We start from the raw sequence: 16125 nt of genomic DNA, 5'->3' as shown, positions 1-16125 counted from the left end.
AAGGCCCCAGGCCGGCCTCTGCTCCCCGAGGCAAAAGAGCTGGGCTGTTCTGTGGGCTCTTTCTGCGCACTTCGGTGCAAAGCCTGCAGAGGACACCCGAACAGGATGCTTGAGGCCTACGGGTAGACTTGGTCTGGCCTTGAGGCCTGGGCAACGGGTGTCTTCGTAGGTATGGACTGCACACATGCCACATATGCCCCGGAAGGTAGTAGCATGGCCCAGCAGTGGGCTCGGATAGAAGGTGGAGGTAAATGCAGGCGGGGACAAAGGCAGAGGGAGGAGATGGGAGTATTCCAGGACTGAGACCCTGCAATCACGTCCCGGGGGTGAAAGGGGAGCCTGGTTGAGGACTTCTAGTTGAGAAGGCTATTGGATCACCAGCAGAAAAGTCCAAAAGATGGAATCAAGGGTGGAGGCCTGGGGGCTCCTGCATCAGAAAGAGTGGGGTGACAGCATAGAACAGAGCAGGGGCAACAGGGGCAGTTGGGTGGAGGGGGTGAGAGTTGAGAGGAACAGGACCTAGGGGGACAGGGAGGAAGAGGAAATCTGGGCCTGGGAAGCAGAGAGGTGGCCAGTGCTATGGGGCACAGACCCAATCCCAGGGTGCATGGAACAGGAAAGGTGGACAGGCCTGGGGGTGGAACAAAGGGGGTGGGGATATCCAGGTCCCAGCAAAAAGATGAGCTTGCCTTTTGCAGACTTGGGAGCTGGTGGGAGGACCTGGGTGCAGGAGGGGGCACCTGACTTCTCTTGAACAGCAGGCTGAATACAGGCTCCTTGAGGAGGAGGGAGAGGCAGTGTCCTTCCTCACTTACGTGGAGGTGATCAGAGTGGAAGGTGGGCTGAAGGAGGGTCTTGGAACCACGGCCACTGAAAGGCCCAAGACTGTGGTCAATACCAGGCTGGTTGGGAGGGAGACCTGTGTCCAGGGCAGGCCAGAGGGTGGGATGGGAACAGGGTAGGGAGCTTCAGGGGTTGGGGCCCTTCCCTCAGCCTTGCTGGTGAAGGAGGGAGGCCAGAGGCAGGTGACAGCTGGGTGAACTAGAAGGGGAAGTTGCACCCCTGAGATCACAAATGCAAACACTTCTTGGGGACAAGTAAACAGGCCGGCCACTTGTGGGCAGCTCCGCCTGGGCACGGCCCTGACCTCAGCAGCGCCCTCCCAGGGCCGGGGCCCTTCCCACGGAGGCCGCGTAGCCTGCCAGCAAGAGGCCACCAGAGGCCCGTGTGGCTGCAGGGTCTGCTCAGCAGCTTGTGGCAGCCCAGCTCCTGGCTTGAGAGGCACAGACCCCAGGGCTTCGGCACTTACCCTGGCTGGACTGAGTTCGTGGAGGACAGGCACCTCAAACTCCATCCTCTTCTTTCCCTTCCCTCGGAACTGCTTGCCACCCCCCAACTCCCACCTCTGGGAAAGGCACCAGCTGGATGATGCCCCCAATCCATGCCATCACCAGGACTTTACAAATGTCTCAAATCTCTACCCACCCATCAGTGTACTACCCAGAGTAGTCTTTCTAATCACATATGGCTGCCCCCCACTGCCCGCAGGACTGTCCCTAGCCTCATCTCACTCAAGACCCAAGGTCCCCTACATGTGTCCCATCATGGCCACCTCCTAGTTGACGCCAAGTTCAGGTGTTGAGTGAAGGACCCATGTCTGTCCCAGCCACCACCACCCCCTATCAGGGGACAGAGAAGTGTGGGTAAATGACCATCCCTACAGCTGGCCTGGTGCCATGTGGAAGCTGTGGGTTCACAGGCACCCACAAACTAACAACCACACAAGACACACCATAGGGTCCGGAGCCCGGGCCTACCCGTTCCAGCCAGGATGGCTTCCCCAGGCGGTACTTGAGAGGGTGAGGATTTTGTAGGCAGAGAGGGAAGGGTATTGAGCTGAGTGAAGGTGTGGATGCTGGGCCTCTGAGGGCCTCCCAAGCTGGAGAGCCCAGGCTGCCTAGGTCCTGAGACAGGAAGTGCTGGGGGTGGGGGTGGATAGCCATGAACGCCTCCACATGGGACAGTGGCGAGACTTCATTCAGGGCTTGGGTCTACCCCATCCTATGCTCCACAGGGCNCCTCCCCCCCCCCCCCCCCCCCCAGAGCAGAGCAGAGCAGCAGAGCAGAGGTCTCTTACAAAGCCATGGCCGCACCTTGATGGCTCCGGGTGGGGAGATGGGGCCAACAAGCCTGGGACACACTGGAGGGGCGTAGGCATTTCTGGTGCTTCCCCTTCCCAGAAACTCTGGGGTCTGTAGGAAGTGCTGCCCTGGCCTGCAAGGTAGTGGCAGAGACAGGAAATGCTGGGTCTCTACTGTGAGCCCCTCAAGGAGCAAGGGAGAGGACACTGAAGAATGTGGCCATCTTGTCCCGTTGGAAGTGACCTATTAGGGTCAACACTAGGATTGCCACCCAAAGTGTAAGGGCATGAGATCATGGTGGGGTTAGGGATTGGGGGCATATTTCCGCATGGGTACCGGACCCCCAAGAGACAGCTAGGAAGATCATACATATGGTGTTGAGCGGCAGACAGCCAACTCCCACCGGTCTCCCTCCCCCACCCCAAAGTCTTTAGGATATCTGGATCCTACCCTTTTCCTCCCATCAAGTAGCACACACTGCCTCTCTGTTCTCCTCCATCCACGACAGGGATGCCAGAGGCTCTGGGCAAGGCACTGGAGTACACAGAAAGAAGACCCAATTGTCCCCATGCTCTGCCCAGGAGACTTGGGAAGTCACAGATCACCAGCAAGGTGTTGCCAGCAGGAAGGCCTGCCATTGGGAGTTTGTAAATATAGAAACTGGTGGCAGGAGGGAAGGGTGTTCAGCTGGAAGCTCGACTGTGGAAAAGCCAGGCTGGTGCTGGAAGCCCAGTCCATTTGCTGGTGGCCCAGAACGTTCCCATTCACTGCAGCAGCATGACCCTTCAGACACTGTGCCAGGAACTCAGCCAGCTAGGGAACCTACAGGAAATGCAGCTCTCCCTTCCTATTCCGGCCACACTCAGATCCAGCAAGCCGGGGGGCAGGGGGGTGGGGGGGGAGTCTATCTTGACTGAGCCTTCCTCCCCAGGCATGGGGTGGTTTCCTCAATATCAAGCTGGGCTTGACCTGTGAGGCCAAGAGATTGCTAATCGAGCTGGACCAGGGTTCAGAGAGAAGAGCACCAGAGATGTTTCAGCAGGATGGGCGACCAGCTGTCAGCAGACCAGGGTCGGTTTCCCAGTAACAGCCTTGCTAGCTGTGGGTGTGCTGTGCTTCTCCCTCAGAGGAGGGCTCCTGGCCTCCCATTGCCACTCAACAAGTCTGACCCTGGGAAGCCCGGTGGGGCAGGCTTGCACAGGCTATGAAAGGAGTGCGGCCATGGCCACAGAAAAACAATTCACACCTTTTGTAAGAGGATTTATTTCATTTGTCAACAACATAGGGTCAGAAAAGCCCAGCTGTAGGGGATCTTTTTATTACTAGAACCAGTCTCGGGCAATTCTATGCATCTCTGTTCCCTCTCCAGGCCTTGGGAGCTGCAAGCTATTGCAAATAGCTCAAACCCCCGGATGCCAGGCAGGCACCGGGCTCACTCCACCCCTTCCCTGCCCATGGGAAGGGGCGCAATATGCCTCAGACCCCTCACCTGTGAGGCCAGTCCCCAGGTCCCTTTGGAGAAGAGTGCCTTCTCAGCCCAGCAGGGACTAGAACCAGGGACTGGGGAGGCCAAGATAGCTGGTGATGCCACACCCCGTCCGAGCTGAGGAAGGGCGGGCCCAGTCACCTCCTCCAGAGAACCAGAGCCCTCTGCAAGCATTCCCCAACGTAGGGTAATTATAGCCACAGATCTGCAGAGCTCCCCAAATAACTGCTATGGGCCGGCAGGCAGGCTGGTGTGAAGGACAGGTGGCAGCAGCCGGCAAGCAGGCAGTGCCGGCAGGAAGGGTCGCCTGGGGACCCGCTGCCCTCAGAGCTCCCGCCACCTTCCCTCTGACACCAGGTGCTGGAGGCCTAGTCCTCACTTGAGTTGTCAAACTCCTCCCAGTCAGACACACTCATCACCTCGGAGGCAAAGTCCGGGTCGGCCTGGCTGCGGTCAGGGGTCCCACGAGGCGGCTCAAGGAGCAGGGAGCGGGGCAGGGTGAGCACACAGGCGGCCAGGCCCGAGATGGAGTTGTCCAGCTGCGGCCCCTCCTCCCAGCAGTCCTTCTCCACGTCGTAGATGTGCACATAGCCTGTGCGGCTGCCGCGGTTGTGCGAGCGGCCACCCAGCACGTAGATCCTGGTGTCCAGCACGGCGATACCAGGCTCACCATGCCCAGCTGGGAGCGGGCAGACGGACGACCACTGCCCAGACGTGCAGCTGTAGCAGGCCACCTGCAAAGCCAAGGTCAGAGTAAAGCTGGACACCTGCTGGGACGGAGCTGCCAGCCCGTCCCAGGCCAGCTGGGCAGGGCGGCACTCTCAGCCAGGCCCTGGATTCGGACCAAGGCTGAGGGAGGCAGCCAGGCTGTGTGTAAACCCAGCTCCCCTGGAGGAAGAGTCTGGGGCCAGCATCAAAATGTCCTGTCTGTGGACCAGGCTCTGTCCTGCTTCCAGGGCCCTCAGCCAGCCTGTGGCCCCAGGTGTGTGGGCATCTCCCGGTTGGCACACTGGCATGCTGTCTTCTCCAAGGTCTCGGGTTCTCTCCCCTCCACAGGACTGAAACTGACTGAGGACAGGGACCCCGAGTAAACCCCCCCACACATAGCACCCCAACACCAGAAGAAAGCGAAGATAAAATGTGGAAATAGTTAACTTGTTGACTAGAGATGATCAACAATGTTCTCATGCCTCCAAAATTACCCCAAACAGTAAACAAATACATGGGGAAATGTTCAACCTACTAATAACCCAAGAAATGTACAACAAGAGTTAAATTTGTCCCTGATAACCAGCAGCCACTGGGGGAAGAAAAATCACAAGACCCAGTGCTGGCAAATGTGTGATGAAGCCATACTACTGCACGTTTGTCTGATACTCCAGGGCAGCTACTTGGCAATATGTACTAAGAGCCACAAAAATCTTATCTTTTAAACTTAATAATCACACTTGGTTCTCCAGCTGTGGGCAGCAGAAAAGTGACCCTCCAAAGATGTCCATGCCCTAACTCTCTAAAACCCATGAGAGTTACTTTACACAGCAAAAGGGACTTTGCCAACATGCTTAAGGGTTTAGACCTCGAGATGCGGAGGTTACCCTGGATTTTCTGGGTGGATCCACCTAATTGCACAAGTCTTTAAAGGGGGAGGGGGAGTCTAACAGGAGCGAAGTCAAAGGACAACCGGCCATTGCTGGCCATTCCCATGCCAGGGAATGCAGAGGCCACCAGAAGCCAAGACGGGCCTTTAGCCGACAGCCAGCAGAGAAACAGGGACCTGAGTTCTACAAATGCAGGGAACTGAATTCTGATAACCTGAGCAAGCAAGGAGCCAGATTCTCCACAGGGGCCTCCATAAAGGGCAGATGCTCTGATGACACTTGGATTTTAGCCCAGTGAGACCGCATCCGACTTAAGAATACAAACTGTAAGAATACACTTGCATATGTTGTTTTAAGTGATTAAGTTGGTAGTGATTTGTCAGGGAAGCAATAGGAAACTAATCCACTACAGCCCAGGGGTTCTCAGCACTCAGGGCCTATTAAAACAGATTTGCTGAGCCCTGGCCCCAAAGCTTCCAGTTCAGTGGGTCTGGTGTGGGACCTGGGAACCTGCATTGCTAACAAGTTCCCAGGGGATGTGGATGCTGGTGGTCTGGGACCACGCTTTGAGAAGAATGGCTCTCACCTAAGGAAATAATCCAAAATACTCCAAAAGCTCTACAAAGCAATTATTACTTATGTTACTTGGAATAGTTAAAACTTGAACCAATCCAAATGATGCATCAACGTGACAGAATTCTTCAGTGCCATCGGAGTAGAGGTGTCTATGGAGATCAAGAATTAAACTGGAAAACAGCCATAACAATCTTCAGTCAGAAGCAGAATGGAACGTTCTTTACCTACAATTAGGTGGAAATTACGCACAGGTAGGGCTAAAAAATAGTGGCGCTGAGCTGGATTATGGGTGCTTTTCCTCACCCTTATCCATTATTCAAACCTTCTGCAATGTGGTTATATAAATTTTATAATTAATGTTCTTCTTAATAATAAAAAGAAATGAAAGTACCCTGTTTAACACTATAATGGTGAATACATGTCATTCTTCCCAATCCCTCGAATGTACACCACCAAGAGGGAGCCCTAATGTAAACTATGGACTTGGGGTAAGAACATGTAAGCATAGGTTCACTGACTATAACAAATGTCTCACTCTGGTGGGGATGTTGCTAGTGGGGAGAACACGTGTGCAGGGACGGGGGTATATGGGAAATCTCTGTACCTTCCGCTCGATTTTGCCAAGAACCTAAAACCACTAGAAAAAACAAAGTCTGTGGGGTGCCTGGGTGGCCTTAAGCTTCCGACTTTTTTTTTTTAGTGTCTATTAGTTTTGAGAGACAGAGAGAGAGAGGGAGAAACAGAGTGCAAGCAGGGGAGGGGCGGAGAGAGAGGGAGACACAGAATCAGAAGCAGGATCTGGGCTCTGAGCTGTCGGCACAGAGCCCCACGAGGCGCTCTGATCATGCGCCTGATCATGACCTGAGCTGAAGTTGGCCACTTAACTGACTGAGCCACCCAGGTGCTCCCAAGCATGCAACTCTTGATCCTGGCTCAGGTCATGATCTCAGTTTGTGAGTTCGAGATCTGGCTCCCCTTCCCAATGTTTCCTCTCTCTCTCTCTCTCTCTCAAAATAAATAAATAAACTTTAATAAATAAAGTCTATTTTTTAAAAAAGCATACACATTCCAATTAATTTTTCATCCATAACAATTAAAAGGGATGGGAATAACGTGTAGGTGGGCAGCTCTGCTCACCTGATGCACGTCCCTCCTGTAGCCAGCATCATTGTTGCTGCCCCCAATCACGTACAGCTTGTCCAGGAGGGTGGCCATGCCATGCCAGGCCCGCCGCACGGGTCCATCCGCCAGGCTGTGCCAGGAGTTGCTGTCTGGGTCATAGCAGTGCGTCTCCTTTAGGTAGTCCTCCCCTCTGCGGCCGCAGGTAATGTACATCTTCCCCTCCAGCGAGGTGCCCGCGTGGGCATACACCTGCTCAGGGCCACGAAAAGAACCGGGGAGGGCGGGAAGGGGGCAAGAGGGCTGTGAGGGAGGGCAACCAGGAGCCCTCGCCAAGGCCACTCATACCCCACAGCTGCCCCATGCCTTGTGGAGTCCCCAACTTCCACCTCACACTCCCTGATACAGTCCTAGTCATTCACCCCGACCTCACCCCAACAGGGGACAGTTTGCGGACCCACAAGTGACGCTGAGTTGCTACAAGGGGGAGAATGGAATCTCTGTCTTTCCCTTGCCCCTAAAGGAGATGTCTGCATGGGGTCTCAGAGCAATCAAAGCACAGCTTTCAGAGCCAGACACAGGAGAAGAGAGAGCACTTCTGGGACCACCTGACCCATGCTCAGTGCCCACCACCTCTCCCCAGCTCCCAATGGCCAGCCAATCCTCTAGGCCTGCTGACCCCACTTTCAAACTCTGTTCACAAATAATATCTAACATGATGAGGAAAAAAGTGAAATGCAAAATCAGCACAAAGAATAATGCCATTTCAGTGACAGTTACGTGTAAAGGAAGAAAATACACTACCCTGCTTTTGATTGCGGCCCTCAGCCTTGTGCATGCGCCCTGGCAGAGGCTCTCCTCCCTGCCCAGGCAGCTGGGCTCCTCTCCCTGGTCCCTACCTCAGCCAGGACCTCCTCTTTCATACCCACTCACTCCACCCGCCCCCAGCAAGGCCTCCATGCTGGGTCTGTGGGCCCCAAGGCAGAACACTGTGCTTTAGGACAGAGGAGCCCCATGAGGTGTGGAAGTTCCAGAGCTTATGTTACAGAGCCAGTCACTAACATTCAGGTTGTGTGGCAACACAGCAAAGGGCTGGAGAGGTGGACAGGGGGCAGAGCAGTGGGCAAGACATATACCAGGGGTCTGGGTCTTCTTCCATCAATGGGAGGGGTCTGGGGAAATTTTGGTGTTTTTTAAAATTAAACTTTTCATTTTGAAATAAGTGTAGATTCACATGTAGTTGTAAGAAATACTACAGACTCTATGTACCCTTTACCCAAACTCCCAAATGGTAAGAGCCAGTATAACTGTAGCACAATAAACACAACCAGGATGCTGATGCTGACAAAGTCAAGACATTTCCACTTCCATTAAGATCCCTCCTGTTGGTAATTTATAATCACACCTACTTTCCCCTCCCTGATTTCTGGTTGTTACCAATAAACCAGTATAAATATCTGTGTACAAAATTTTCATTTCTCTGGAAAAAATGCCCAAGAGAGTTGGAGGTCAACTTTGTAAAGACATTGTGAAGTTCTTTCCCAGAGCAGCTGTGCCATTTTACATTCCCACCAACAATGTATGAGCAATCTAGCTTCTCTGCGTCCTCTCCAGCATTGGGTGTTGCCATTTCTTAGCCCTTCTTCTTCTTTTTCTTCTTCTTTTTTTTTTTTTTTTGAGTCATTCTGATCGTTTTCTCACTGAGTTTAATTTGAGCTTCCCTAATAGTTAATGATGTTGCAAATCTTCTCATGTGCTTGTCTGCCTTCTGTACATCCCCTCTGTACTTCTGATGAAGTCCATTTTATTAATTTTTCTTTTTATAGCTCATGTTTTGAGGGTCAAGTCCAAGTCCTCGTTGCCTAGCCCTAGATCCCAAAGATTTTCTTCTCCTTCCCTACTTTTCCCCACTAAATATAGTTTTACATTTTACATCTAAACCCATAAACCTTTTGAGTTAATTTTCGTATAAAGTATGAGACTTGGGTTGATGTTCACTTTCTTTGCCTATGATAGATGTCCAACTGCTCCAGCATAATTTGTTGAAAGGTTATCTTTCCTCCATTCAATTGCTTCTGCACCTTTGTCAAAATTCAGATGGGCATATTTGTGTGGATCTATTGTGAGTTCTCCATTCTGTTCTACTGTCTATGTGTCTATCCCTCTGCCAATATCATGGTCATGACTACCGTAGTAACTATGTAGTAAGTCTTGAAATCAGGCAGATTGATTCTTCCCACTTTACTCTTTTACACAATGGAGGTATTCTAGGTCCTTTGCCTTTCCACATAAATCTCAGAATAGTCTCATCTACATCTAAACTGTTGTTGGAATTTTAATAGGAATTGAGTTAAACACCATATATTGATATGGGGAAGGACTGACATCTTTATTATTTGAGTCTTCCAATCCATGGACATGGTATGTCTCTCCACTCATTTACATCTTCTTTTATTTCTTTCATTAGCATTTTATAATTTTCAGCATAGCAATCCTACAAGTGTTGTTAAATGTATATATACATATTTCATTTTTTTGAGTAATTGTAAATAGTATGATCTTTATAATTTTAGTGTCTACATGTTCATTGCTAGTATATAAAAATGCAATTGCTTAAAAAAACTTTCTAAATCTTTACTTATTTTTGAGAGAGAGAGAGAGAGAGACAGAGCATGAGCAGGGAAGGGGCAGAGATACAGAATCTGAAGCAGACTCCAGGCTCTGATCTGTAAACACAGAGCCCGACGTGGGGCTTGAACTCATGGACCATGAGATCATGACCTGACCTGAAGTCGAACACCTAACCAACTAAGCCACCCAATTGCCCCGCAGTTGATTTTTTTATGCTCATCTTATATCCTACAATTTTACTGAACTCACTTATTAGTGCTAGGATTTTTTAAAATATATTCCTTTAGATTTTTGACAATTTATTCATCTGTAGGGTCAGTTTTATTTCTTTCTTTTCAATCTGCATGCCTTTATTTTCTTTTCTTGCCATGTTTCCTTGGCTAGACCCTCCAGAACTATGATGAGTAAGAGTGGTGAGAACAGACAGCCTTGCCCTGCTCCCCAATTTAGGAAAAAAGCATTCAATTTAGTTTTTCACTATTAAACATAATACTAGGAGTAGGATTCTTGTAGATGCTCTTCAGGTTGAAGAAAAGCATCTCTATTCTAAGTTTTTGACTTTGATCATGAATGGATACAAAATATGTCAAATCCTTTTTCTGCTTTGACTTATATGATCACATGATTTTTAACATGGTCAATTATATACTGATTAAATTTCAAATATGGAACTAGCCTCCCATCTCTGCAACCAATTCCATTTGGTCATGTATTTATTGAAAGGGGTTAATTCTATTAGCTAACATTTAGTGAAAGATATTCAAATGTATATTTATGAGAGATGTGTCTTTTTTGGTATCGTCTTTGTCTGGTTTTGCTATCAATATTAACCTCATAAGATGAACTGGGAAGTATTCCCTCCTCTTCCATTTTCTGGAAAAAAAAATTGATACAGATTTGGTGTTAACTTTTCTTTCAATGTTTAGTAGAATTCTTCAATAAAACTACCTAGACCTGGACACTTCTCTCTGGGAAGTTCAATTTTCTGACCAGGTATAGAACTATTCAAGTTATGTATTTAGTTTTGAGTCAGTTGTGTTAGGCTATATTTTGGGGGGAATTGGTCCATTTCATCTGTAATCAAGTTTACAGGTGTAGAGTTTTTCATAGTATCATCCCCTTATCATCCTTTCGATGTTTGCAGGGGTTATAATTATGTCCCATTTTATTCTTGATATTTTAAATTGTGACTTTTTTCTTTCTCAGACTTGCTAGAAGTTTGTCAATTCTGTTAATCTTTTTAATAAAGCACCCGTTCTTTGTTTCGTTGATTTTCTCTATGATTTTACTGCTTTTAACTTTAAAAAATGTTTTTTAATGTTTTTATTTATTTTTGAGAGAGAGAGTACAAGCAGGGGAGGGGCAGAGAGAGAGGGAGACACAATCCGAAGCAGGCTCAGGCTCTGAGCTGTCAGCATAGAGCCTGATGTGGGGCTCCAACTTGTGAACCATGAGATCATGACCTGAGCTGAAGTCAGATGCTTAACTGACTGAGACACCCAGGCGCCCCATACTACTTTTCAACTTCTGATTTCTGCTCTTTGATTTCTTTTCTTCTGCTTGGTTTAGCTTTATTTTGCTCTTTTTCTCCCCAAATTCTTAAGATACAGGTTTGTATAACTGATTTGAGATTTATTTCCTCTCTAACGTATGCTTTTAGTGTCACAAATTTCCCTCTCAGCACAGCTTTAGTTGGATGCCACACATTCTGACATGCTGCTTTTCCATTTTCATTCACTTCAAGGTATTTTTATTATTCCCCTTCGACCCATGGATTTAGAAGTATGTTGTTTAGTTTCCAATGGCTTGGAGATTTCTGATGGTGATTGCTAGTTTGAGTCCTAGCTGAATAGGAGAACTCACTGTAGGATTTTAATTTTCATACATTCACTGAAGTTTGCTTCCCATCGGTGTTACCAGCTGTCAGCGTCTTTACTTACAAGTCTGAGGTATACAAGGCAAAAAGAAAACCCAGGGAACACGTTAGTTTGCGGTGTTGTCTTCAGTTTTTGAAACCCCTAGCTGGCCTGCCTTCTCTCAACTATTCTGAGTCTTAAGTTTCTGTACAACATCCAGAGTTTTGAGTTGTATTTAGCAGGAGGAATTGGGAAGAACACATCTAATCTATCTTCCTGGAAGTGTGACTTCTCTGGGAGAGGTTTTTAAGTGAGTAGAGATCATGGTCTGTTGGGGGCATGTCAACAACCAGTTCTTAATGAGGCCACAACGGTGGGACTCAGCATGATGAGGGTCCCTAAGAAACAGGTGAGAGGACGTGACAAATGGATGGGACTGTGTGACAGCCTTTTCTCTCGGTCACTTGCTATGTCTAAGTGTGGGTTCCGAGCTGGCAATGTGGACTGCATAGCTGCCTTCTCCGGGACCTGTGGGCCCCCTCTGCACACAGGAGAAAATCCCCTTCTCTTTGGCAGGCTTCCCATCTACCTCCCTGGCTGCCCCTCCACAGCCCTCTCAGCATCCCTGCTCCTCTGAGCTGATCACAACCGTTCCTGTGCATACCATCACGTCCTGACAAACCCTCCACACTTTTATTTCCTGGCTCACCACTCCCCTGCCTGTGACTTTAAATGCTAAACTGACATTTCCAATTGAAATATTTTATCATGTTCTAGATGGAACTTTTCCTTCTCTCATCTCCAAACCCATCTGTCTTCTTGGTCAATGGCCTGGTCAGCCGCCCAGGTGCTCAAACCTGGAGCCCGGGCATCTTCTGCAATCTCTCCTCTTTCACTCCCTAACATCTGATCCACAGCCAAGTCCTATCAGATTACTTCCAAACTACACCTCGAACCTCCCATCTCCCTTCTTCCCCGTGGCCTCCACCCTAGCACAAGCCACGGCTGCCCCTACCTGGACGACCCCATGGCCCAGGAGCTGTTCCCCTGTCCCCTCATCTCTTCACAATCCCTCCTCATGCCGACCCTCTTTATTCAACACTGGGAAGTCCCTCTCCTGGCCTGGGAGCTCCTTTTCTCTCTCCCAACAGCTGCTTCCTTTAGACCTTGGTCTAATCAACATCTCCTCGCTTGGGCCTTCCCCAGTCTTTTCGGGTTAGTCCCGCCAGAGCCCTGTCCCTGAGCAATGCAGAGCTCAACTCTCTCAATTGCCTTCAACAACACACTTAGCACAACAGACAGTTACTTTGATTTATTTAGTGGTTAAGAGAGTTTTCTCCTATTAGGTTGTGAGCACCATGACGTGTGTGTGCGCGCGCGCACGCATGTGTGCGAAATCCCTTCTCATTTTTTATCACCACTTGATCCCCTGGACATGGTATATGGTAGGTGCTTAATAAACAGCAGCTGAATGAACAGTATGAAGGAAGAAAGGGAGGAAGGAATACTGACATTCTGGGGAGAAGCTGGTTGAAGGTCGAGGCTGCCCCTCTGTGGCCACTTTGGAGAACTGCAGCTTCGCCAGACAGCCCCAGACAAAGAACCTATGGAGCCCAACACCCCCCATTTCTACTCACTCCCTTCCAGAACAGAATTCAGGTGTCCATCAGGTCTCAAGGACCCCTTGATCTTTCCCATGCAAAATCTTTTCCTTTCTCCGGAATGAGGGTAGTAAGTACCTTACCAAAGGGGCTTCCTTCTCCAAAGAAGCCAAGGAGCAAGGAGCAGGCCAGCTTCCTTACCTGGGAGGAATTACAGTGGGAGCCCCCAGCCTTGGAGGCCTCATGGGCCATGGAAAAGCGCTGGGGCCATCAAGAAAACCCTCAGCCCCCTGAGGTCAAAGTCTACAGCCCTGGGGGAATTCGAGAGGGGTGAGAGATAAAGAGGGGAGGTTTGGAAAGAGCTTCAGAAAGGCAGGAGCTCTTAGGCCAGAGCCTGGAAAATAGCCCTGCGTGTGTCCCACACCATCCGCTGCCACTAGAGGGCTCAGAGATGCCCAAAGGCCCACTCAGAGGGCCATAGAAGGTACTCTGCAAATTATAATGCCAATACAGGAAGGGTGCCTACCCTGCTCTGAGGTAGGACCCAAAACATGGGACCTGGATCACCGAGGCCTCTTCCTGGTCCTGGGGATCTTGTGCTTGGTTTTGCGGCCAGGGTCCCAATACTCCAAGTCCATTAGATAAGACAGGCGCATCTCTAAAGAACCACCTTTGCACAAACCTATTTTAAACATCTTCAAATCGGAACCACGGTACTATGCAGGATGCACATGATTTTAAAAAACAAATGAATAAATATGAAATATGACTTTTAAAATAGGTTTCTGGCTTTTCAAAGGCCCCACCCCCCAGGAAGGCTGTAGAAGTCTGAGGCTCCAGCCCCCTCCCCTATGGCAGGGTCCCTCCTGTTTAACATCTTTGGACACATCCCGGCTTAGCTCAACTGTGCTAAAGGACAGACAAGGGGGAGGCTTCTGTCTACATTTGAACTGCAGGGTTAAAGCAGTTCCTGGGACAAGGTGGTGAGACCCACATGGGGGTGAAATTCCAGGGAACGGAGTCTGATGCATACTTGGGGAGGATCGCCCCAGGGGGTGGCTGAACCTCAGGGGTCCCCTGCCCCAATCACAGTGCAGTCTTTGGAGGTACCCCCTGGGCCTGGTTCCCCAGCCTGACCACACACTCGCTCTGCACACGCTGGAAGGAAAGCGGGCAGAGGGGCTTCCTTACCTCCCTCTTGAGCGGAGCCACGTAAGTCCAGGAGTTGGTGGTGGGATCGTAACGCTCCACAGCATTCAGATCGTTATGGTAGTCGCGGCCCGCCACCGCGTAGATGTACCTGCCCACCACACACACACACAGGTCAGCGTGCTCCTGCTGCAGGGACTGGATCTGGAACCAGCGGTTGTGTCTTGGGTCATACCTTTTGAGGGAACATGAAGGCAGTGCATCACTGATAGGCCAGAAAGCCTGCCCAGCAGGCCCGTACCTCCTGCTCCCTCCCTATACCTCGGCTGCCCTCACACACCAGCCCAGGCCCACCCACAGCCACACCAGCAGGCCCCTACAGGCCTGAACACGGGTGTGTCCCCAGCGCGGAGCCTGGAAGGCATGGACAGGAACACTTGGGTTTCTGCCCATGATGCCATCATCTTCTAGGGGTAACCTCGTAGGGCGTTTCTAGCCCACCTATCCGTCCACTCCAGGCTGCCCCATCTCACCTATCCAGCTCCACGGGCCCCATGGCCCCATCCCTATTCAGGAATGTCCACCTCCGGACAGGCACAACAGCCTCCGGGCAATGCCAACATTCCCTCTAGGGTGGTCTGCCAGCGTCTTGTCACAGACTACCCCTCCATCACTGCAGGCACCCCTCCTAAGCTGTCCTGTTGCCAGCTGGAGGAATGAGAGCCATCTCCTACACTGGGCCACGGGCAGGCAGGATCCAGGCCCTGCTGCGGGAGGAAGACATCGGACAGCAGCCCCACGAGGCTAGAGGAGCACTGCTGTTCTGAGGGGTTTCCCAGGAGGGCAGCCGGAGGCGGCAGGGATGCTGCCCGTGGCTGAGCCTGCACGGAGCTCCTGCTGAGCCCCAATGCCATGAAGCTTGCTCTCCCAACACCAGGGCCACCTTCAAGCTCCTCTCCCCCTGAAACACAGCTGTCCCCAAGCCCTGCCTTCTTTCTCCGTCAACCTTTTTTTTTTTTTTTAAGGTTTATTTATTGTGAGAGACAGAGAAAGAAAGTGCAAATGGGGGAGAAGCAGAGAGAGGGGGAAGAAGAGAGGATCTCAAGCAGGCTCCACACCATCCTTGCAGAGCCCAACACAGGTCTCAAACCCATGAGCCACGAGATCATGACCTGAACCAAAGTCTTATGCTCAACCGGCTGAGCCACCGGGGATGTGATTTTTTAAAAGGCTGACAGAGAGGGGTGTCCGGGTAGCTTCGTCAGTTAAGTGTCTGACTTTGGCTCAGATCGTGGAGATCAAGCCCCACATTGGGCGCTTTGCTGTCACTGCAGAGCCTGCTTCGGATCCTCTGTACCCCTCTCTGCCCATCCCCCACTCTCTCAAAAACAGATAAATATTTTTTAAAAAGTCATATCCCCAATGGGGCGCGTGGGTGGCTCAGTCAGTTGGGCATCCGACTTTGGCTCAGGTCATGATCTCACGGTTCGTGGGTTCAAGCCCCGTGCTGGGCTCTGTACTAACAGCCAGCTCAGAGCCTGGAGCCTGCTTCGGATTCAGTGTCTCTCTCTCTCTCTCTGACTCCCCCCTGCTCACTCTGTCTGTCTGTCTGTCTGTCTGTCTCTCTCTCTCTCAGAAATAAAAAAAAAATTTTAAAAATTAAAAAAAAAGTCATATCCCCAAGCAGCAGCTTCATTCTGTGCTGCTTTGTGTGGTTATCCCCTCCCATAGCCCCCTGAGGCTGTGCTGCCCCTCATCTTCCTTTGAAGGGCCTCACATGCTCAACCCTTGGGATCTCAACCACCCCAGGAGACCAGCTGTCACCCCTTACTTCCTCCTCCTGCACGTCAGACCCACACAGCAAAGGCCTCCCAGCCATCTCCAGCTGGCTGCTCACCAGTCCCGAACGGAACCCCACACTCCCTCTGCCCACCTGATCCCACCCTCACCAGCAAAGCCCCCACTCAC

At 50.6% G+C, this 16125-nt stretch overlaps 2 protein-coding genes across 2 annotated transcripts in view; both read right to left on the bottom strand.

Moving 5' to 3' along the window:
- The window catches only part of SCARF2 (scavenger receptor class F member 2), a 12610-nt gene extending 11162 nt beyond the window's left edge, over nucleotides 1–1448 (bottom strand). Inside the window, 2 exon segments of the mRNA XM_077745922.1 lie at nucleotides 816–919; nucleotides 1404–1448. Of these exon segments, the coding sequence (XP_077602048.1) occupies nucleotides 816–919; nucleotides 1404–1448 (149 nt within the window).
- A 1940-nt stretch (nucleotides 1449–3388) lies between these two features.
- The window catches only part of KLHL22 (kelch like family member 22), a 32683-nt gene continuing 19946 nt past the window's right edge, over nucleotides 3389–16125 (bottom strand). Inside the window, exons 5-7 of the mRNA XM_077745889.1 lie at nucleotides 14200–14392; nucleotides 6939–7172; nucleotides 3389–4361 (exon numbers count right to left, since the gene is read on the bottom strand). Of these exons, the coding sequence (XP_077602015.1) occupies nucleotides 3996–4361; nucleotides 6939–7172; nucleotides 14200–14392 (793 nt within the window). The 3' untranslated portion in view covers nucleotides 3389–3995. The remainder of the gene's footprint in view (nucleotides 4362–6938; nucleotides 7173–14199; nucleotides 14393–16125) is intronic.

Source organism: Crocuta crocuta, unplaced genomic scaffold, assembly GCF_008692635.1.
Source record: "Crocuta crocuta isolate KB4526 unplaced genomic scaffold, BGI_CrCroc_1.0 scaffold344, whole genome shotgun sequence".
Lineage (NCBI taxonomy): Eukaryota > Metazoa > Chordata > Mammalia > Carnivora > Hyaenidae > Crocuta > Crocuta crocuta.
The sequence above is the reverse complement of the archived record's forward strand: the minus strand, read 5'-3'. Positions and strand labels throughout refer to the sequence as shown.